Genomic DNA, 22,910 nt, shown 5'->3' on the forward strand with positions numbered 1-22,910 from the left:
CAGCTGGGAAGGAAGCTGTGGCCACCAATTTTTCCACCCCTGTGGTGGATCAAACGCGCCTCCCGTGAGTCTCGTCCCAGGGTATGAGGAGCTAGAGAGGCTGCAAAGGAAAGTACAGTGAGCCAAACCCTGCACCGAGTCATTGGGGCCATTGTGTACCCGAGGAGAACGCCCCCTGCTAAACCCCCTGCCCAGCAGCACAGCGCCCCCTAATGCCACACTGGGGCATTGGGGCCTGCACTGCCTGTCGGGGAGAGCGCCCCCTGCTGAGCCCCCAGCCCTGCAGCACAGCACCCCCTAGTGCCGCACTGGGGCATTGGGGCCAGCACTGCCTGTCGGGGAGAGCGCCCCCTGCTGAGCCCCCAGCCCTGCAGCACAGCACCCCCTAGTGCCGCACTGGGGCCAGCACCTAGCGCCTCAGGGACCCCACTGTAAATACAGAGCCACCCCACCGATGCCAATGGAATCAGGCCAGGATTCTGACCCCTGGGTAAATCTGGAGCAAGCCCAATGCCCTGGCCCTGTGGGGCAGGCTGGGGCGGAGGTGGGGAAATTGGACATTGAGGGAGAGATGACGACCCTGGACTGCTGTACAGCAGGTTTGAGGTTTCCTTCTGTCTCTCTGTTCCCCTGAGTTTTGTTCTATCCACACTTTTATTTCCTGGGACTTCAACCCCAGGGACCCCCAGCCCGCACAGGAGCCCCTGTACTCCCCCCATCAGGGGATTCTGCTCACTCCTTCACTCCAGTGCTGGGAGGATCCCTGTCCCTCTGCACCCCCAATATCTTTCCAGGGGTCATGCCCAATCCTTGTACCCCTCATTATTCTGCTGGGGTCACCCCCACTTTCTGCATCCCCATATAGTCTCCCAGGGGTCCCCCTAACTCCATCCCAGCATGCCCCCCATCCGCTTTTGTCTCCTTCTCCCCCATGGAGTTCCACCTGGGGGTGGGGGTGTGACACGCTGTACCTCAAAATAACAGCCAGGAACCCCCCTATTCAACACTGTGATATGACAATGAAATGTTTTGCACAATACCTGCCTTGTGAGGTATCGTTTAAGAAGTCTTGCTCTGCTGAATAGTAATATCCTGTTGAATGGTGAGTCCTATCATTGTAGGTGAAGTTATCAAGTGTTGCAATATGTTTGCTCCTGAGATATGTGGAAGGGGGAAATGCCCACAGTGACAACAAAAGTTCAACAAACAAGACACATTTACATGAGGCTGGGCCGGACCCATGTTGGTGGCCCATCAAGAAGAATCCAGACTCCCAGTGACATCACCACTTGGCCTCTCTCCTCCCCCATCTCAACATCCTTGGGAAGACAAAGACTTTGAACTGAGGAGACTGGTCCCAGGCTGAGAAGGGAATCCATCCAGCCTGTGTAAGTTTCATGTTTTATCCTTACCAGTGAGTTTGCCTATAGGGTTTGGGGAATCGGCTCAGGCTAGAAAGGCTGGTGCATGTCCACTTTCCTTTAACAAAGTGGTGAACTAATTAATGACCTTGCACTATTCAAGAGAAGGTCTTGAGCCATGTGAAAAGGTACATTTCCTGGGTACAAGGCTGGGGAGATTTGCTGATGCCTGTCTCTTTAATTAGAGCATTCGTGCAATTGAGCTGGGTGTCTCCCTGCCTGTTGTTGGCAGAGTGACCTCAGCGCCTGCGGGGGGGTTGGCTTCTTGTCACTGGCAAAGCATTGTAAGTGACAGCCCACGCTGGAGAGTTGGGGAGGGGGGAACGGTCTGGACGCAGGGTCCCACCCTGCCTGGGAGCACAGAGCCGTACTCCCAGGGCTGGGGAGGGGCCCCAGGGATGAGACAGCCACACCCTTCAAGGTACGGCAAGGGGATTGGAAGTGCAGAGATAGGTCCCAGGAGAGAAGGAGCCTCTGGCAAGGGCCCCAGAAAGGGCGAGGAGCACCAGGGCATGAGAATCATGATCCCATGAGGGTATCACACAGCCACACTTCTTCAGTAAGGGGATGGGGCATGGGACCATACAGCCATAACTCATACGGTTCAGGAAGGGGAGGGGCTTAGGCAGGCAGCTGGTGGGGGTGGGGGGGTGAGGGTGGGTCTGCCCATTTCAGGGAACGGCCCACCCCAGGTCCAGCCTCCAGCACAGGACTCCTGGGTTCTGGCCCCTGCTTTGAGAGTGGAGTGGGGTCTAGTAGGCTAGAGTAAGGGGGCTGGGAGCCAGGACTCCTGGCTATCTGGTTCTATCCAGTCTCTGGGAGGGGAGGATTCACACAAGCCCCCGGCGACAAAAAGGGGTGTTGCTTTCATATTTCTTTCACAGCATCACCGCGAGGCTGGGTTACAAAGAAGCTTTGGGCAGGGGTTACCATGAGCTTCCCTTAACTGTTAAGTTCGAAACCCTCAGCCGGACAATCCCTTCCAGCCCCGCTGCACCCCCACGCCACTGCACTGCAGGGAATCAATAAATTGGTTTGAGCATTGACCTGCTAAACCCAGGGTTGTGAGTTCAATCCTTGAGGGGGCCATTTAGGGATCTCGGGCAAAAATTGGGGATTGGTCCTGCTTTGAGGAGGGAGTTACACGAGATGGTCTCCTGAGGTCCCTTCCAACCCTGATATTCTATGATTCTGGAAATTGCTCTCACAGACTGCTCCAATTCCCTCCAGCAGGGGGCAGTGCCCCTCTCACCCCCCCCCCCCACACTTACATGGGTAAGGACAGTGTATTACCAGGCGGAGGCAGCCATGCCCGATGGGGTGGGGCCTGGGAGCACAGAGCCACGCCCCCTGGGGAGGGAGGGGCCAGTACAGCCACACCCCCTGTGAAGGGTGGGGCCTATACAGCCACACCCAGGGAGGGAGGGGCATTGAACCATGTGCTGTGCTACTTTCATAAATCTCCCCCGCCCTCCCCAGAGAGAGCAGAGGGACAAGAGAAGGAGACGGCTCATTGTAGAGCCCACCCTCAGTTGGGGAACAGGCCCTGCATCTCTTGGGGAACAAAAAGCAGCCCCCCACATGGGGGCTGAGGAAAGGGAGAGGACTGGGGGATGAGACAGTTACATCCCCTGGAGGGAGTGTCCGATAGCCACGCCCTTAGAGTGAAGGGGAGGAGCCTGGGAGCTCAGAGCCACGCCCCCATGGACCCAGAAGAGGGAGGGGCTCTAGGGGAGGAGACAGCTATGTTCCAGAGAGAGGAGCATAGGAGCTCAGAGACATGCCCCCCAGGGACTCAGGATGGGGAGGAGCCCTGGGGGGCACAGCGCCATATAGAGGGCTGAGTAGAGCAAGGAGCCCCAGGGAGATCAGAGGGACACACCAACCTGAGTGTGTGTGTGGGGGGGATACCAAAGAGCCAAGCCCCCAGAAGGGGTGGGCCCCAGCGGTACACAGAGCTACACCCCCCAAGAGGGGGGATTGGCCCCAGTGGTGCACAGAGCCAAGCCCCCAAAAGAGGGGGGAGGGCCCCCAGTGATGCAGAGAGCCACCCTCAAAGACAGAGGAGGGGCCACAGCAATGCACCGAGCAACGGTGCCTAGACTGCGGAGTGGGGCTCATGCCGGCGCGGTCAGAGAAGCCCTTGCTGCACTCGGGGTACAGGAAGGGGCACAGGATGAGGCGGAGCTCCCTGTGCTTCCGCAGGTCGCAGGGCAAGGAGAGGGCCTCCCCATATTTGGCGCAGGTGGGGGCCCCGGGGCCTACCTGCAGGTGCTGCCCCGCTGGTGGTACCACAGTGCCCCGGCTTCCTCCCCCTCCCCACCCCACCCCACTGCTCGCCGTGCATCTGCTCGTGCTCGTGGAGGCTGGAGGGGACGACAAAGTTCTTTCTGCAGCAGCCGCACTGGAAGGGCTGCTCGCTCGAGTGCACCAGCTGGGGCCACTTGAGATCCCAGGAGGCCAGGAAGGTCTTGTCACACGGCAGGCACGTGTAGGGGTGCTCGCCGGTGTGGTCCATGGCCAGGACGGCTGGCTAGCGGAGAGTCTTGCTGGACTGGTCACATTGATATGGCTTAACTCCTCTCCACTAGGCTGAAGGCAGGACAGGCGGGTGCCCATGGGGGGCAGGGGGCGCAGGGAGGCCAATTGAGGCAGGGAGGTGGGGCACAATCACCGGCAGGGTGGGGATGCTGCCTCCTCTGGATGCCCTGGGAAGGGCAGGGACTACAATATCATTGTGGGTGTGGGCATGCAGTGAACAGAGGGGGGCAACGTAGAAGGGAAAGAAGTGCTTAGGAAGAGGATATGGGCTCACGAAGCAAGGGGACTGAGTGGGGGCGCAATGGAAGGTAAGGGGGAAAAGGGTCAGGACTGGAAACAGGATGTGGGTGGGGGTGGGTAAAGCACAGGGAGGACCCACAGGATTGAGGGCGGGACAGGCAAACCAACAGACACTGACGGGCTGGGGAGGGGCAGGCAAACTCACAAACACGCAGGGGGTGGGGCAGGGCCGGGAAAGTAACCAAAAACTCCTAAGGGGGCAAGTCGACAGGAGGGACGGGAAGCAAAATGGGCAGCAAGAGGCGGGCGAGGCAGGCAACAACAGGCAAGGGGGCAAAATGCTGCAGGGAAGCTGATGAGCAAAACGGGGGTGGGGGGGCTCACTTTATAATGCAGCAGGGTAGGGAAGGGGGAAAAGGCACAAGCATTTGCACAAGTCTTTGCCAGCAACCCCAGGTGGTGAAGCAGGGCAAAGCAAACAGCTGAATATCATAGACTATCAGGGTTGGAAGGGACCTCAGGAGGTCATCTAGTCCAACCCCCTGCTCAAAGCAGGGCCAGTCCCCAATGTTTGCCCCAGATCCCTAAATGGCCCCCTCAAGGATTGAACTCGCCACCCTGGGTTTAGCAGGCCAATGCTCAAACCCCTGAGCTATCCCTGCCCCGTGTGGAGGGCTGAAGAGCAGGTCCAGATGGTAAGTGGGGGTGCTGGAGGTGGGAGCAGATGGGCCAGGGGGAGGGCCCCACACCACCCCCCCCCCCCGCTCCCCACAACTGTTGCTACCATCACCCCAGGAGCAAAGAGGAAAGTCACTCAGTTCAGCAACGAAGCTCCTCCACGGTGTCCAGCACCCGTCTGCGCGCTCCCCCAACAGGGTCCTCCTCCTGAATGGTAACAGCAGCCGGCTCCGAGGGAGCAGCAGCAAGCAACCCGCAGCCAGCCAGGAGAGACCCCAGAGATGGAGGTGGGGTCAGCCGCTGGCCCCCGGAGGGCAGGCCGGCAGGGCCACCCCGAGCAGCAACAGCAGCCGGAGCCGGGGAGACCTCCAGCCAGCGGAGCAGCCAGAGGGAACTCGCCCGCCACTAGCGTGAGGCCTTCTTGACATCCCGGGAGGCGGGCAGGCTCTTGCCCTTTTTCTTCCCCTGGCCCTTTTTACCAGCCGAGGAGGCTCCCCGCAAACTGGAGGGGGCCGTGGTCATGGCAGCTGGGGAGTCCGGATCCGTGTCCAGCAGCGCCCCATCAGGGGCGGAGGCAGAGGGGCCGGTGGTGGTGGTGAAGAGATTAGCCACCGGGAGAGATGGGGGATTTGGCAGGGGTGGGGCCACCGGGTCAAGGTGAGGGGCCCAACCCACAGTTTCCCCCAGTATTTTGGCACGAGGCAGGAGAGAGAAGGGATGGTTAGGGGAGAAGGGAAAGGTGAACCACTTGTCCCCGCTAGGGTACGGACAGGGGAGGGGAAGGATACCAAGAGGGTGGGGTGTGGGAAGGTCTATCGAGGCGGGCGGGGGGCATGATCAGCAGCATGGGATAGGGATACTGGCTCCTCCGGCTGCACTGGGGAGAGAGAGACTACAATATCAATGGGGGGATAGTGAACAGTGTGTGGGGGGGCAATGTAAAGGGGGCACAAGCACTTAGGGAGGGGGCATGGGCGCACAAAGCAAGGCGGCTGAAGAAGGGGGGGCAATGGACGATAAGGGGAACAACGTGGAGACAGGCAGGGGGTGGGGCAGGAAAATCACTGGGACAAACTTTGACGTCCTGGGTCCACGGAAACAGTATGAATATGTGAAGAGGTGGGGGGGAAAGTGCAGCCCGAATGGCAGTGGGAGGTTCTGGAGGAGCTGTAATTGGGGCTGCAGGTTCTTAAGGGGCCAGCTGCATTTGCTTTACATCTTGGAAGCCCCAGGTCTTACATACCCAGGCTAAAAAATCCCTTTAGCCTGGCTCCAGCACTTCCCCCAGTTTAGTCTTTGTTTCTCAGGTGTTTCCAGGAGTCTTCTTGTGTGGAGAGTGAAGAACCAGGTGATGTCACTCTCTGCCTTATATAGCTTTAGCATAGGGTGGGAACTCTTTGTTTCAAAGCTTGGTTCCCAGACCAGTTTGTGGAAAAATACTGACATCCCAAGATGGAGTCCAGAGACGTGTGGTCTGATCACATGCCCTTGCATTGTTGTAGCAGCCATTGTTTACAAGCTGGCCAAAATGCCCACGGGAAGGTTAAGCTGTTCCACAGTCCGGCTTCGCCATTGTTGTACCAGAAAGTCTAGTTGTGGGTGTCACGCAGAATCAGCATGATTGAAATACAGAGATATAGCCAATATTCCTCAATTTAGATACAAAAATGATCCATGCATACACACAGGATAATCACATTCAGAAAATCCTAACTTTTCAAATGATACCTCAAATGACCTATCTTGTACAAAATGCATCATAATTATGCCCTAATCATATCATAATAATATTATGATGACAAATATGGCGTGCAGTGTCACACCCCCGAGTTCAGCTCGCCTGGTATCCTACCCCTACCCCGCCACTCCTGATCAGACCCATGGGCCCCTCTAGCCTGGTATCCTGCCGCCGATCAGATCCATGGGATGATGTAGCCTTGTATTTTGCCCCGCCATGTACTCTGATTCGTGGGATAGGACTATGCCCTTGACATGCTCTTTGTCGGTCGCAGGGGCTGATGTTGAAGATCTCTTTGACCAAGAACTTTTTCTTGATCAAACTTCTGTCATTCGGGGTGTGTGTGTGTTTTTTTCACACCTCTGAATGACAGAAGTTTTACCCACAAGAGTGCAGTGTAGACAAAGCCAGAGTCATATAAGATGATAGATCGATAGATATGAGGGTGTATGGGGATAGATAGACAGACAGATAGAGAGAGAGGTGGATGAGGATAGTGTGGGGGAGTGTATGGGGATAGATAGCTAGTTACGAGGGTGTATGGGGATAGATAGAGAGATAGATAGACAGATAGAGGGAGGTGGATGGGGATCGAGGGGGGTGTATGGGGATAGATAGATAGTTACGAGGGTGTATGGGGATAGATAGAGATAGATAGACAGACAGATAGATAGAGGGGGGTGTATGGGGGTGTATGCATAAATAGAAAGGGGGTGTATGGAGATAGATAGATAGATCTGTAAATATGTTATGGGGACAGATAGATAGAACTTAACACATTAAACATTTCATATCTCCGGGTTCTAGATTTGGGAGAGAGAAACAATTCTCCTGATGAGAAAGACCCAGGCTTGGACGGCGGGGCAGCTCTGACTGGCGCGGCAGCGGGTGTGGCAGGGAGCTCTGGGATCTCCCCCCACTCCCCCATCCCTGACTCTCATGTGCTCTACCCCTGCCCCAGCGCCGTGCAGCTGCAGAGAGGGGCGGGGGGAAGCCTGTGGTCAGAACCGCTCTTCCTGCCGCTAGAAACTCAGACGTGAGGCTCTAGCGTGCCCCGATGCTGCAGCTTGAGTCAGAGGGGCTACATGTGCCAGACAGGGGGGCCATGACCATAGGCGCCAACTTTACATGACCATAGGCGCCCCCCCGGCCCCACCCCGACTCCACCCCGCCCCGGCCCTGCCACCATTCCAACCCCTTCCCTAAAGTCCCTGCCCCAACTCCGCCCCCTCCCTTCCCCATTAGACCCCTCCCCAAATCCCCGCCCTGGCCCCGCCTCTTCCCTGCGTGCGCCGCGTTCCCCCTCCCTCCCAGCGTTTGCTGCGCGAAACACCTGTTTCACGGCGGCAAGCGCTGGGAGGGAGGGGGGAGAAGCGGGACGCAGCGCGCTCAGGGGAAGGAGGCGGAGCAGAGGGGGAAGGGGGCTGGGGTGGGGGTGCAGGGGGCTGCCAGTGGGTGCAGAGCACCCACCAGTAGTGTCAGTAGAGTGGGAACTAGGAAATGCTCTGGGGGACAGGGGTGCTATTGACCAATGCACACCCATGCCCCTCTCCGATCCCCTATCTATGGGGCTCACCAGAAGGCCTCCACCTCCTTCCCCTTGGCTCTTCCCAGCTGGGGTGGCTGGGAGACATAATCAGAGCAGCTCGGCCCCCCAAGGTGGGGCCCACAGCGCAGGCTGTACTGGAACCAGATGCGGCCGTGGTTCAGGTAGCAATCCTTCTGGTGGGGCCCCCCAGCCTCCAGCGGGATGTCGCAGCTTCCCAGCAGGTCATCGTCCCACTTGTTGTCCTCGTCCCAGACCTCTATGCGGATCTTGCTGGCGCTGGTGATGCGGACGGTACCGAAGTCCAAGGGGACGTTCCAGACGGGACTGTTGTTGTTCCAGATGGTGCCGGTCCGGATCTCCCTTCTCTCAAAGAAGACCTTGACAAAGGCATCCGTAGCAGTAGATTGGTCCCCCCAGAGGCCACTGGCCTTCTTCACTGTCACCACCAGCTTCCCCAGGCCGCGCTCCCGCGAGCAGCACATGGTGTCGGTCATGGTATCCCCGGGGCAGAGGCAGGAGCAGGGGTCATGGGCGCTGCGTTGAGTCCCCGAGGGGCAGCTTCGGGTGCAATTCCTCCACAGGGCCCTCTCACGGATGTACTCACTCACCGCCCACCTCAGAGCCTCCCGCTTGGGGTCGTCCTGCTCCACCAGGATGTGGATGGGGTGCAACGAATAGGACACCAGGCCGGGGCTGGCTTCGAGGCTCTCCTTCCAGGCCGAGAAGACCTTGGCATCACTCCTGGAGAACAGCACATCAGTCGTGCTCTCTCCTCCCTCCACCTCCACGTGGCGCTCCCGATATGTCTCGTGGAAGCTCCCCTGGATCTTCCCCTTCTTCTTCTCCTCCTCGCACTTGCTGTGCCCACCCTTGACTGAGCCCATTCCGATACTCACGGCTGCCTCCATGCTCAAGCAGTCCTTGATCTCGTCGTCAGTCAAGCTGCTCATTGCCGCTTCGCAGACCCACACCGCCACCACATCCCACGCCCGGCCCCCCAGCTGTAGCTCGGACATGTAGTGGGTGCCGTAGTTGCTGATTAGCTGCTGGTACTCCAGCTTGGATTTTCTGTCCTACTGCTCTGGGAGGTTCTCCAGCGCCAGAGTGAAATGGCTGGTGAGCGGGGGCATCTCGCTGACCAGGAATCTGGTCAGGGACACAGGAGAAGAAGTGTGCTCAGCCCGGTGAGTCAGCTGAGGTCATTAGCTGTGCATCCTAAGGTCCCAGCTAATCCACAAGTAAGGATATAAGCAGGTGGATCAAAGCAACCACTCAGTCTGCCAAACCTCACAACCTTTGTGGGGATACTGCCGGCTGCTTGATAGCCCTGACAGACTGCCCGTGCTCTGGCCACTGCAGGCCTCTGGGCTGTCCTGGCACACAGGACAAGAACATTCTCCATAGCTGGCCAGCCCAGATGTGAACTGGCGCCTCCTACAGAGGAAAGGCCCCATGTCTCATTCCCTGCTTCCCTAAACCAGCTAGTCTCCTGTCCTGGGATGGGAACCAGAGCCCACTAGAGGGGAAAGGCCCTGTGTCACCTTGTGGTGTTGCTGTGATCCCATCTCCAGATGAGCCCTCCTGACTCAGGCTGGCTCTCACCTGTAATAGCCGCAGGAGACCTCATGGCTCATGAAGCTGTATTTGTCCTTCCGCGTGTGATCTGGCAGGAAACTGGCCAGTTTCGAATGTGATCCGGCCAGCGCCACCTGGACATTAACCTTGGGCTTCACAGGCACGTCCAGCCCCACCTTCCAGTCGTTCTGCACCGCGGACTCCGCCAACTCCAACATGCCCATGGCCAACTGCTGCACCGAGCTACTCAGCTTCTGTTGGCATGAGACGTGGACCCTCCAGTCCACCACGGCCAGCGTCAGCCTCTGCCACTGCCCTCCCTGCAGTTGGTTCCAGCACGGGGTGCAGGTGCCATTTGGACGCTTCCAGTCGCTGCTGTCCACCAGATGGGGTGGATCAAGGCAGTGCACAAGGTCTCCCTCTGATTCGGGGGGGCAGGACTATGCCCCTGACATGCTGTTTGTGGATCGCAGGTATTGACATTGAAGATGTGAAAATCTCTTTGACCAAGAGCTCTTCACACCGGCACTTTCTGTTAGTAAAACTTGTTTGGTGGGGCAGTGTTTTTCACACAATTGAATGACAGAAGTGATACCCACAAAAGTGCAGTTTACTGAAAGCCAGAGACTTATAAGATGATAGATAGATACGAGGGTGTGTTGGGAGAGAGAGAGAGAGATAGAGAGAGAGATGGGGGTGAATGTGGATGGATAGATAGATTAGATTGATCTGTAAATATGTTATGGGGACAGATAGATAGAACTTCTTAAGACATTGAACATTTCATATCTCTGGGGTCTAGATCTGGGAGAAAGAAGCAATTTAACAGATCTCACAGTAAAGATTTCTACCTCTCCAGTGAGTGCTCATGACAAAGGCTTAATGTTTGGGGTGAGCTGGGTGGGTGGGAGGCAGGACCCCTAGGTTCTCTCCTGATGAGAAAGGCCCAGGCTTGGACGGAGGGGCAGCTCTGACTGTCCTGACAGCGGGCGTGGCAGGGAGCTCTGGGGTCTCCCCCCACAACCCAATCATTGACATCGCAGGCGCTCTCTCCCTGCCCCAGTGCCGAGCGGCTGCAGAGAGGGGCAAGAGGAAGCCACGTGGTCAGAACTGCTCTTCCTGCCTCTAGAAACTCGGCTGTGTGGCTCTGATGCTATAGCTTGACTCATAGGGGCTACATTTGCCAGGCAGGGGGCCATGAGTCTAGGGGAGGGGGATACGGGAACCCCACCCCCGTCGTGTCACATCTCCCAGGCCCCCTTTTCTCCTGGTCTCCTTCCCAGCAGGAGCATTCTGCTCTGGGATGGGCTATGTCCCAGCTCCATACTGGTGTGGGCCGCATGGCTCCCAATTTCCCGACCTGGGCTCCGTGACCTTAGCGTTCAGCCCCTTGGAGCAGAGGTAGCCTACAGATGGGAGCATGCTGCACTGGGATCTCCTGCCTCCCAGCCCCCATCCTGACCTGGTCTTTGTGGCTCCTCGTTTCCTGATCTGGGCTCTGGGATGAATTTTTGCACCCCGCCCCCTACCCCCCCAACCACTTGTGGGTCTATGAGGAGAGCAACACTACGAGTCACCTATATTGGCCCCAGTGTCTCATCAGCCTCACCATGTCCTTATCTCCTCTCCCATTCATCTCGGCTCCACCATCTGCCATGGGACGCCCACTTTTGCCCAGCCTGCTTTCCCTGTCAGGGCTCTTCAGCAACTAGCTGATTCACACTCAGTGTGAATCCTAGCCCCAGGGCACTGGGGTAGAGGGAAGGGCTAGGGCCAGGGGGTAGTGGGTTGGAAGTGGGCCGTGCCAGCTAAGGCCAGGTACTTTGCAGGGACATGCTCTGAAGCCACTTGGTGTGTAGTGGGGCAGGAGGACGCTACGGAAAGATCCTCACCAGTCCACCATGCTGTGACATTATTGACATGAACTGTGACCGTATAGATCATTGTTGCAACCAGGGTCCTATGGCTGCACCAAGTCTTGTACAGAGGAGGTCAAATTGGGTGTCTATGGAAAGACTGTATTTGCTGGTTATGCTTATGCTGTCTGTATGTGTGTACCATTTTTGTATTTTAAGTTATGAATATTGGCTATGGACTTGTATCTCAATGTGTTTGATTCTAATTAGCCTCAGGGAAGCATTTGGTCAGCTTCTTGAGAAAGGACTATTCTCAGTAAGTGCCTAGTCAAGAAATATTTAATTGACAGTGGACTTTGGGAGACGCCAATCCACATGTGAGCTGTCCTTGGGAACGTTCAAACTAACATGTAAACACTGGTGTCGGCCTGCAAAAAGCTGAATCATTCATGGACATGTGATTTGTCCATGTGGCTACAAACTCCATCTTGTTGCTGTGACTTTGCACACAAGAACAAGGGGTTTCTGGCCAGAAGAGGAAGAATATAAAAGGCCCTGGAACCCCCTCCATTTTGTCTTCAGCTGGCTCAAGAGATGGCCTCTTCACCCACAAGAGATGCCTGAAAGAGACTGGAACAAAGGCCCAGATCAGAGTCATGGGGCCAGATCAGAACCAGCGCCCCCAAGAGCGGAAGGGCCTTGTGTCCCATTCCCCAGCCCCCTGAGATAGCCAATCCCCCTGCTCTAAGGCCAGATCAGAGCTGAATCCCCTTAGAAGGAAAATTCCTCATATCCCCTTCTGGATCCCTTGGCAATAGCAGTGTCTTGCAAATATCAGCTGGGGGATATTAATACCCCCTAATAACATGGCCCATCTCCCTGTAGCTCTTTCCCACTGTGACGTTCCCCTCTGGTGTCATCTGGATTGGTGATCTGCTAGGTCACGCCAATGCTTGATTCTGGGAGCCAGCCTTACCCTGCTCTGCTGTGAGAACCCCCACTCCCGGGCTGTTCACACACAACCTCTCGCATTCAAGCTGCTCTTTGTATTGTGCAACCGAACGACACGAGCCAATATCTCCGGTCCCAGACACTACCCTGGGAACCTCCGTCTGGCAGTGTCCAGTTATGCCTGCTGGATGCTGCAAGCGTATATAAGTTCGTCAATTTAACAATAAAATTGATATGTACCAGGCTTGTTATCGCAAGGGGAGTCTCTGACACGCTTCAAACCGAACGCACTGCATCAGGTAGAATACACAAACAGATATATTACTATAAAGATAAATTTTAACTGATTATCAGTCAAAGCACAAGAAGTCAGTATCAGTCAAATGAAATAAAAGCAAAACACATTCTAAGCTGATCTTAACGCTTTCAATGCCCTTACAAACTTAGGGCCTGGCTACATTTGCCGATGTAGAGTGCTGTGAGTTAAACCCGCCTTCGTAGACCGCAGTAGGGAAAGCCCTGCAGTCTGTCCACACGGACTGCTCACTGGCGTGGCCACATTTGCAGCACTTGCAGCGGCATTGGGAGCGGTGCATTGTGGGCAGCTATCCCAGCATGCAAGTGGCTGCAATGTGCTTTTCAAATGGGGGGAGGGGGGGTGAAGTGTGACAGGGAGTGTGTTGTGTGTATGTGGGGGGAGAGAGAGTGGGTTTTTGGGGTTCTGAGAGTGTGTCTGCATGCTGTCTTGTGAGTTCAGACCCCCCTTCTGCCCCCCGCCTCTCTCTCTCTCACTCACTCAAAGCAAACAGTAAATGTTTACTTTTTCTCCGGCTTCTCCGAAACGGAGCTTTCAATGGGCATTTCCGCATTCCTGCAGCCGACTTCACAACAATGACAAGAGTAGCCACTTGACTTAAGGGGATTATGGGACGTTTCCGGAGGCTGTCGAGAGTGCAGTAATGCAACACCTCGTTCACATTGGCGCCGCTGCGCTCCAGGCGGGGCGGAGCAAACGTTACTCCACTCGCCGAGGTGGAGACCAGCAGCGCTGTAGCTGTGGAGTCAGAGCGCTCTACGGGCCTTGCCCGTGTGGACGGGGAGTGAGCTAGGGCGCCCGGGGCTCCTTTACTGCGCTGTAACTCGCAAGTGTAGCCAAGCCCTTAGATGCTTCTTACCACAGGCTGGCTGGCTGCTCTGCAGCCAAACTCTCCCCTTTGATCAGCGCTTCATTCGCTTGGTGTAGTGTCCGTAGATGTAGGTGGAAGAGAGAGAGAGAGAGCATGGCAAATGTCTCTCCCTTTTACCATGTCCTTTCTTCTCTCTTGGCTTTGCCCCCCCCACCCGACCCCCTTCAGAGTCAGGTGAGCATTACCTCATTGCAGTCCCAAACTGACCAAAGGAAGGGGGTGACTCCCTCGAGAGTCTAACAGATTCTTTTGCTGTTGCCTAGGTCAGCAACCTAGGATGCTCCCCCGAGGTACAGAGCGTCACACCCACCCACCACACCACACCAGACAGAAGCCACTTCCTTTGACTGGCATTAGCCACATTACACCAGATTCCCCATTGCAGCAAATTCATCCAGCTGTCTAGCTCCCCTGTCTTGCCAGCCTTGCTTCCCTATATCCCAGAGCTCCCCGTAGTGTTCCCAAGCATGTATTGTAGCTGCTCGTTTCTACTCTAGATCTAGGTCCAGCCCACTGTTAAGGAAAAGTTAGCACATGTGACTCCATTTTGGTTTGGGGCCCACCATTGTTTAAATGCCAGCACATCATACACCAGGAGGAGTGATCCTTAGATACTGAATCCCTGTGAAAATCCTCCTCCTTGTCTCCAGCCTGCCTTGACTCCCAGTATCTGGTTTTTAGGCTTTAGGACCATGCTGTGTAATTAACATACTGGTATAGCACGAGGAATGCACCAAGCAGGGATAGGTGGTAGATAAGACAAGGGTTTGTTTATTGGCTAAGGTTTCCGATGCACGAGGGCAACATGCTTTGCTAAAAGGTATATAACCTTTGTATAATCTGCATTCAGGGTCCCCTCCTGGCTAGCAGGGGGGCACCACGCTCGAGCGTAATAAACTTAGTGTCTTTTGGGAACTCTGCAGTTGTGGACTTTATTTCTGTGCCTCAGCCTAGATTCGAACTGTGCGTGTCCTACCAGGTGTAATTCTCAGCACTTGTGTGCGTGTCCTACCAGGTGTAATTCTCAGCACTTGTGTGTGTGTCCTACCAGGTATAATTCGCAGCAGTTGTGTGCGTGTCCTACCAGGTATAATTCGCAGCAGTTGTGTGCGTGTCCTACCAGGTGTAATTCGTACCACTTGTGTGCGTGTCCTACCAGGTATAATTCGCAGCAGTTGTGTGTGTGTCCTACCAGGTGTAATTCGTAACACCACTGAGGTTAGAAAAATCACAAGACTTCCTGCTTAGAAATTTGATTTCACACATGTTTATTGAGGCAGGGAGATACATTTGCAAAGATCCAGAGACCTGGAATCCTCCCAGAAACAAATCATTTTGCAGTGGTGCTGCAAAGCTGCATGGCAGTTTTCCAGGCTGGAGATGTTTAACTTGCAGTCAGTAGGGTTCAGAGTTAACCACACCCATCATCAGTGAGGTGCACTGTGGAGCTATTGATCTAGGCTCTCAACAGATGCAGGTAGAAGTGAGACAGGAAGAATCTTTAATCCCTGAATTAGGGAGAATTTGCTCTTCCCAAATGTGACCCCAATGCAGTGCCATCTCCCTGAGCCTGCTGACAGCCTCAATCAATAGCCCTGTGGCATGTTCTCCTGGGTATTAACTCTGAAGCTTCCTGACGGTGAGTGATACGTCATCATCTGTGATGACCATCTGAGCAGAGAACATCCAGCTGGGTGGTGGGTGGGGCCTGTGTATTTATAATGATATAACTAACCCCAAAGCAGCTGGGTAATTGTGGAAAGCAACAGAAACAACATTTAGGGAACAGCCCCCTAATGAATCCTCCCCCTGGAACCCCGGCCCATCTGCTGGGTGTTTTGAACCATGTCCACCCTGGAATATCTTCAGATTTCTACAGAGGGTTGATCACTGAAGCCGCAATAGGACAGGGCTAAGCTCTGGACCTTATCCCTTCCTGCAGAGAACATCAGTTTCCCAGTGGATACACTAGACAGATAAATACCGTTGGTGGCTGAAGACATGGGGCGGTGGATTGGTTGCCCGGCCTGCACATCTTGGTTGACTGGTTGGTTGGATGTACTTGGGACATTCATTGGTTGGTTGGATGTACTTAAGACCTTAGTTGGTTGCTTGGTTAGTTATATTGGATGCACTGGATCAGTAGTTTTCAACCCGCAGCCGCTTGTGCCCCAGTCAGCGCACAGCTGACGCTCGTGTCACATCTGAGGGCCAAACAGATAATATATATGCACTGCGGATGTGGCCAAAATAACACAGAGAGCCGCATTTGCAACCCACAATGCAACCTCCCCTGCATATGCAACCCAAAATGGTAAATAGGTTGAGAACAGGTATGCAGTAGGTACATACATTAGTTTGTTGATTGGATGGATACATTGGATGCTTGGAATCATTGGACAGGCTGGTCTGATGGATTTGAAATGGACGGTCCTTGATGGGATGTTTTCCCAGAGGGAGCTGTGAGGATAACGGACCCACAGGAGCAGACGTCTCTTATGGGCATAGGAGACCCCGATTCCCAAGCAGGAGGGACAGCATGAAGCTCAGCAGCATCAGCAGAGCGGGAACTAGCAAATGGTTGGACAGGGAGTGCTATTGACCAATGCACACGCATGCCCCTCTCCGATCTCCTATCTAAGAGGCTCACCAGAAGGCCTCCACCTCCTTCCCCTTGGCTGTTCCCAGCTGGGGTGGCTGGGAGACATAATCAGAGCAGCTCGGCCCCCCGAGGTGGGGCCCACAGCGCAGGCTGTACTGGAACCAGATGCGGCCGTGGTTCAGGTAGCAATCCTTCTGGTGGGGCCCCCCAGCCTCCAGCGGGATGTCGCAGCTTCCCAGCAGGTCATCGTCCCACTTGTTGTCCTCGTCCCAGACCTGGACTCGGATCTTGCTGGCGCTGGTGATGCGGACGGTACCGAAGTCCAAGGGGACATACCAGACGGGATTGTTGTTGTTCCAGATGGTGCCGGTCCGGATCTCCCTTCTCTCAAAGAAGACCTTGACGAAGGCATCCGTAGCAGTAAAGTAATCCCCCCACAGGCCGCTGGCTTTCTTCACTGTCACCGTGAGCTTCCCCAGGCCGCGCTCCCGCGAGCAGCACATGGTGTCGGTCATGGTATCCCCGGGGCAGAGGCAGGAGCAGGGGTCATGGGCGCTGCGTTGAGTCCCCGAGGGGCAGCTTCGGGTGCAATTCCTCCACAGGGCCCTCTCACGGATGTACTCACTCACCGCCCGCCTCAGCGCCTCCCGCTTGGGGTCGTCCTGCTCCACCAGCATGTGGATGGGGTGCAACGAATAGGACACCAGGCCGGGGCTGGCTTCGAGGCTCTCCTTCCAGGCCGAGAAGACCTTGGCATCACTCCTGGAGAACAGCACATCAGTCGTGCTCTCTCCTCCCTCCACCTCCACGTGGCGCTCCCGATATGTCTCGTGGAAGCTCCCCTGGACCTTCCCCTTCTTCTTCTCCTCCTCGCACTTGCTGTGCCCACCCTTGACTGAGCCCATTCCGATACTCACGGCTGCCTCCATGCTCAAGCAGTCCTTGATCTCGTCGTCAGTCAAGCTGCTCATTGACGCTTCGCAGACCCGCACGGCCGTCACATCCCGTGCCCGGCCCCCCAGCTGCAGCTGGGACACGTAGTGGGTGCCGTAGTTGCTGATTAGCTGCTGGTACTCCAGCTTGGATTTGCTGTCGTACTGGTCGGGGAGGTTTTCCAGCGCCAGAGTGAAATGGCTGGTGAGCGGGGGCATCTCGCTGACCCGGAACCTGGTCAGGGACACAAGGGGAGGAGTGTGATCAGCCCAGTTATCAGCTGAGATCATTAGCTGTGCATTCTGATCATTAGCATCAGCCGTCCAGTGTGCTGAACCTCACAACTTGCTGGGGATACTGCCAGCTGCTTGACTGTTCTGGCAGACTGCCCCCGCTCTGGTCCCGGCAGGTCACCGGGCTGTCCTGAGACATAAGAGAGGAAAATCCCCCTGTCATAAATATAAAGGGAAGGGTAAACACCTTTAAAATCCCTCCTGGCCAGAGGAAAAATCCTCTCACCTGTAAAGGGTTAAGAAGCTAAAGGTAACCTTTCTAGCACCTGACCAATATGACCAATGAGGAGACAAGATACTTTCAAAAGCTGGAAGGAGGGAGAAAAACAAAGGGTCTGTGTCTGTCCTGTGTGATGCTTTTGCTGGGGCCAGAACAGGAATGGAGTCTTAGAACTTAGTAAGTAATCTAGCTAGATATGCGTTAGATTCTGATTTCTTTAAATGGCTCCTTGAAGTCGGTTCCGGCACAGGGTGCAGGTGCTGTTATGATGTTGCCAGAGGCTGCTGTCTACCAGAGAGGCCCCCTTTCTGGCCATCGTGGTCACATCGATGCCCTCCCCAGCCAGGCTGTGCCCGGGCACAAAGGCCGTGTGATTCTTGCATTCATTGACCGTGCCTGTGTGACAATGGGAGGAGGCCCCAGGGAAGATGAAGAAGAGGAGGGGGATGAAGGCACCAAATCTGGGCATGGCTGATATGATGGGTTCCCGCACCAAGGAGAGGCCGTCAGCCTCTGAACAGCCTAGAGGAACAGACACACAGAGGTCCAGAATTAGTGACAATCCAGTGGCAGGCGGTTCTGTAAGTTATCTCTGTTGTAGAGACAGAGACATCCACCTACCACCGACGACATCAGCCATGTTTTATTGCACACCTACGAAAACTCTGGGCTCTAGGAGGCATTACACAAATGACGTGATGCCTCATTTGCATGTTTGACTACAGAGTATCTAATTTGCATCAATTCCCTCTCCTCCTTGTTTTCCAGATGTTGGAATTCCATCACTAACTACGAGGAGGAGGTATAGTTTCACATGCCCACTCTACGGTGCGCAATATAATAATACGTCATTGCAATTCCTCAATGGGGCCACTAGAGGGCGGTGCCACGTGGCTTGTACTGAGTGAGCTGATTCAGTGGCTGGGTCTGGCCACTAGGGGACAGTGCAAAGCCACGCACAACCCATGTCGTGGCTTTTTAACCGGCAAGAGCAGCGGGAGCTTGGGTCATGCTAGGCATGACTGGCTTTGCCGTAGAACCTACTGGGGCCCCCTTGTGACCACGCCATGTGGTGGATTTGGTTATGTTGGACTACTGATGGAGGGTCATTTTCTGGGGTTATTCATGGTCAGCATCAGCCCTAGCGTCTGTCGCTGCCACCTTGACACTGCAGCTGTTGGGGAAAGAAGGCAGGAAATGTTACCACCCCGGAAGAGATCCTGGGCCCATCTAACCTCTTATCTTGCTCCCTCCGTTTTGCCCTGGATCAGGCCCATGGGCCCATCTAGCCCAATATCCTGACCCCTCCCTGCTACCCAGAGTAGACCCATAGAATAATAGAATCATAGAACTGGAAGAGACCTCGAGAGGTCATCTAGTCCAGTTCCATGCACTCAAGGCAGGGGTAAGTATTATCTAGACCATCCCTGACAGGTGTTTGTCCAACCTGCTCTTAAAAATCCCCAGTGATGGAGATTCCACAACCTCCCTAGGCGATTGATTCCAGGGCTTAACCACCCTGACAGGTAGGAAGTTTTTCCTAATGTCCAACCTAAACTGCCCTTGCTGCAATTAGGCCCATTGCGTCTTGTCCCATCCTCAGAGGTTAAGAAGAACAATTTTTCTCCCTCCTCCTTGTAACAACCTTTTATGTACTTGACAACTGTTATCACATCCCCCTCAGTCTTCTCTTCTCCAGACTAAAGAAACTCAGTTCTTTCAATCTTCCCTCGTAGGTCATGTTTTCTAGACGTTTAATCATTTTTGTTGCTCTTCTCTGGACTCTCTCCAATTTGTCCACACCCTTCCTGAAATGTGGCGCCCAGAACTGGACACAATACTCCACTTGAGGCCTAATCAGTGCAGAGTAGAGTGGAAGAATTACTTCTCGTGTCTTGTTTACAACACTCCTGCTAATACATTGTCAAGGTTCCTTCCCCACTCTGAACTCTAGGGTCCAGATGTGGGGACCTGCATGAAAACCTTCTAAGCTTACTTTTACCAGCTTAGGTTAAAACTTCCCCAAGGTACAAACTATTTTACCCTTTGCCCTTGGACTTCCACTGCCACCACCAAACGTTTATCCGGGTTCCTGAAAAAACGTAGTTTGGAAACATCTTTCCCCCCAAAATCCTCCCAACCCTTGCACCCCACTTCCTGGGGAAGGTTTGGTAAAAATCCTCACCAATCTGCATAGGTGACCACAGACCCAAATCCTTGGATCTTAGAACAATGAAAAAGCATTCAGTTTCCTTACAAGAAGACTTTTAATAGAAGAAAAAAAAAAGAATCACCTCTGTAAAATCAGGATGGTAAATACCTTACAGGGTAATTAGATCAAAACATAGAGAATCCCTCTAGGCAAAACCTTAAGTTACAAAAAAGACACACAGACAGGAATAGTCATTCTATTCAGCACAGCTCTTTTCTCAGCCATTTAAAGAAATCAGAATCTAACACATATCTAGCTAGATTACTTACTAAGTTCTAAGACTCCATTCCTGTTCTGTCTCTGGCAAAAGCATCACACAGACAGACACAGACCCTTTGTTTTTCTCCCTCCTCCCAGCTTTTGAAAGTATCTTGTCTCCTCATTGGTCATTTTGGTCAGGTGCCAGCGAGGTTACCTTTAGCTTCTTAACCCTTTACAGGTGAGAGGATTTTTCCTCTGGCCAGGAGGGATTTTAAAGGGGTTTACCCTTCCCTTTATATTTATGACAACATCCCAGAATGATTGCTTTTTTTGCAACAGTGTTACACTGTTGACTCATATTTAGCTTGTGATCTGCTCTGAACCCCAGATCTCTGTCCGCAGTCCTCCTTTCTCGGCCGTCATTTCCCATTCTGTATGTGTGCAACTGATAGTTCCTTCCTAAGTGGAGTACTTTGCATTTTTCCTTTTTGAATTTCATCCTATTGACTTCAGACCATTTCTCCAGTTTGTCCAGAGCATTTTGAATTTTCATCCTATCCTCCAAAGCACTTGCAACCCTTCCCAGTTTGGTATCATCCCCAAACTTTATCAGTGCACTCTCTATGCCATTATCTAAAACATTGATGAAGATATTGAACAGAACCAGACCCAGAACCCATCCCTGTGAGACCCCACTTGTTATGCCCTTCCAGCCTGTGAACCACTGATAACTACTCTCTGGGAACAGTTTTCCAGCCAGTTTTGCACCCACCTTATACTAGCTCCATCTAGGTTGTATTTCCCTAGTTTGTTTATGAGAAGGTCATGCGAGAAGGTATCAAAAGCATTACTAAAGGGACCATCTAGCCTGCTATCCTGTCTTCTTCCTTCCGCCCCAGATGCTTTGAGCACCTCACACTTCTCTTTGCATCCCCTGCCTTACTAACCACAAGGGATGCTGTGTTAAATGTCGATTTGAATTGTGTTCCACTTGGGTTGGAACTGTACAGCAAAGCTGGCTGTGGGGCAGGAAAGGGTGACAGCTCTGCATCCTGTCAGGGTAGCAGGCTCGGACTGGGAGGGGACAGTAAATGTTTGAACTCACCCCAGCGGAACCAGGCAGGAAAAACGCATTTGAATATGGACTGCTTGGTTCTGGCCAGCCCCCAGTCCCCCTGCAATCCGAGCCTTGGGGTTCCCCCCACCCCCACTCTGCCGGTGCTCCTCAGTCCAGATCTGCTGTCCCCCACTGCTTTGTTGCCAATAGAAAATCAAACAGCCTGAAATTGCAAGATGCCCCTGATATGAAAGGTATCAACTACATAAATTAATGATCAAAAGCTGAGTGGCAACGTGGGCTAGTGGCTGGGGCACTGGATTGAGACTCAGGACTCCTGGGTTCTTTTGTTGCTCTGGCAGGGGTTTGGGGTGAAATGGGTTAGCGGATGTAGGGTGGAGGGGGAGTCAGGACTCCTGGGTTCTATTGCCGTACTGGGAGGGGAGTGGGATCGAGTGGGTTATGGCAGGAGGGACTGGGGACCATGATCTTGGTTGAGTTCTGTGTAGCACCTGGTGTGACAGAGCCCCCAGTCTCAATGGGGGGGGGGGGTTCTGTGCAGTGCCCAGCATTAGGGGGCCCAGATCTCAGTTGGGATGGGTCTGTGCAGCACCCAGACTGATGGGGTCCCTGATCTTGGCCGGGGTCTGTGCAGGGCCTGGTGCAGTGGGGTTCCCGATCTCAGCTGGGGTATGAGCAGACCCACCCATCACTCACCTGCCTCAGGATTCAAGCTGAGGTATATTTCGGCTCTGGGGCCCGTTGGCAGCCAGGGTTGGTCTGTGTCTCTGCTGGGAGAGATGCGCTTTGAAGGTGCATCAAGGCAGCGCAAAAGGTCTCCTGTGTTCTCAGTGGCTCAACCATCCTCACACTCCACCCAGCACTGAGATCCTGCCCCCCTTTACACCCCCAGCCACAGCCAGCTGGGAAGGAAGCTGTGGCCAGCAATTGTTCCACTCATGTAGTGAATCAAATGCACCTACCGTAGGTGTCAACCCAGGTTATGAGGAGCTAGAGAGGCTGAAAAGGAACCCACAGTGAGACAAATCCTGCACTGAGTCATTGGGGCCAGCACTGCATGCCCGGGAAGAGCGCCCCCTATTGAGCCGCAGCCCTGCAGCACAGCACCCCCTAGTGCCACACTGGGGCCAGCACCTAGTGCCTCAGGGACCCTACTGTAAATACAGAGCCACCCCACCGATGCCAATGGAATCAGGCCAGGATTCTGATCCCTGGGTAAATCCAGAGCAAGCTCAATGCCCTGGCCCTGTGGGGCAGGCTGGGGCGGAGGTGGGGAAATTGGGCACTGAGCGGGGGACAATGACCCTTGGCTGCAATAGAGCAGGTTTGAGGTTTCTTTCTCTGTCTCTGTTCTCCCAAGTTTTGTTCTATCCACCCTTTCATGACCTGGGACTCCAACCCCAGGGTCCCACAGTTCCCATATTCCCCCATCAGGGGATTCTGCTCACTCCTTCACCCCTTGCTGGTAGGACCCATCACCCTTCACCCCCATTATCTTGCCAGGGGTCACCCCACTTTCTGCATCCCCATATATTCTACCAAGGGTCTCCCTCACTCCATCCCAGCATGCCCCCTATCCGCTTTTGTCTCCTTCCCCCCCATGGAGATACAAGCTGGGGGTGGGGGTGTGGCACG

At 54.4% G+C, this 22,910-nt stretch overlaps 1 protein-coding gene across 1 annotated transcript in view; it reads right to left on the reverse strand.

Annotated features, from left to right (window-relative positions):
• Positions 1-8,190: 8,190 nt before the first annotated feature.
• LOC311522609 (uncharacterized protein) overlaps positions 8,191-22,910 on the reverse strand; it is a gene marked incomplete at its 3' end in the record, with an annotated part of 34,387 nt that continues 19,667 nt past the window's right edge. The window contains 6 exon segments of the mRNA XM_084632079.1: positions 8,191-9,240; positions 9,244-9,313; positions 9,770-10,163; positions 10,718-10,815; positions 16,387-17,505; positions 18,060-18,306. Of these exon segments, the coding sequence (XP_084488205.1) occupies positions 8,191-9,240; positions 9,244-9,313; positions 9,770-10,163; positions 10,718-10,815; positions 16,387-17,505; positions 18,060-18,306 (2,978 nt within the window).

The sequence above is a fragment of the Lepidochelys olivacea genome (assembly GCF_965140295.1).
Source record: "Lepidochelys olivacea isolate rLepOli2 genome assembly, chromosome: 6".
In the NCBI taxonomy this organism is placed as follows: Eukaryota; Metazoa; Chordata; order Testudines; family Cheloniidae; genus Lepidochelys; species Lepidochelys olivacea.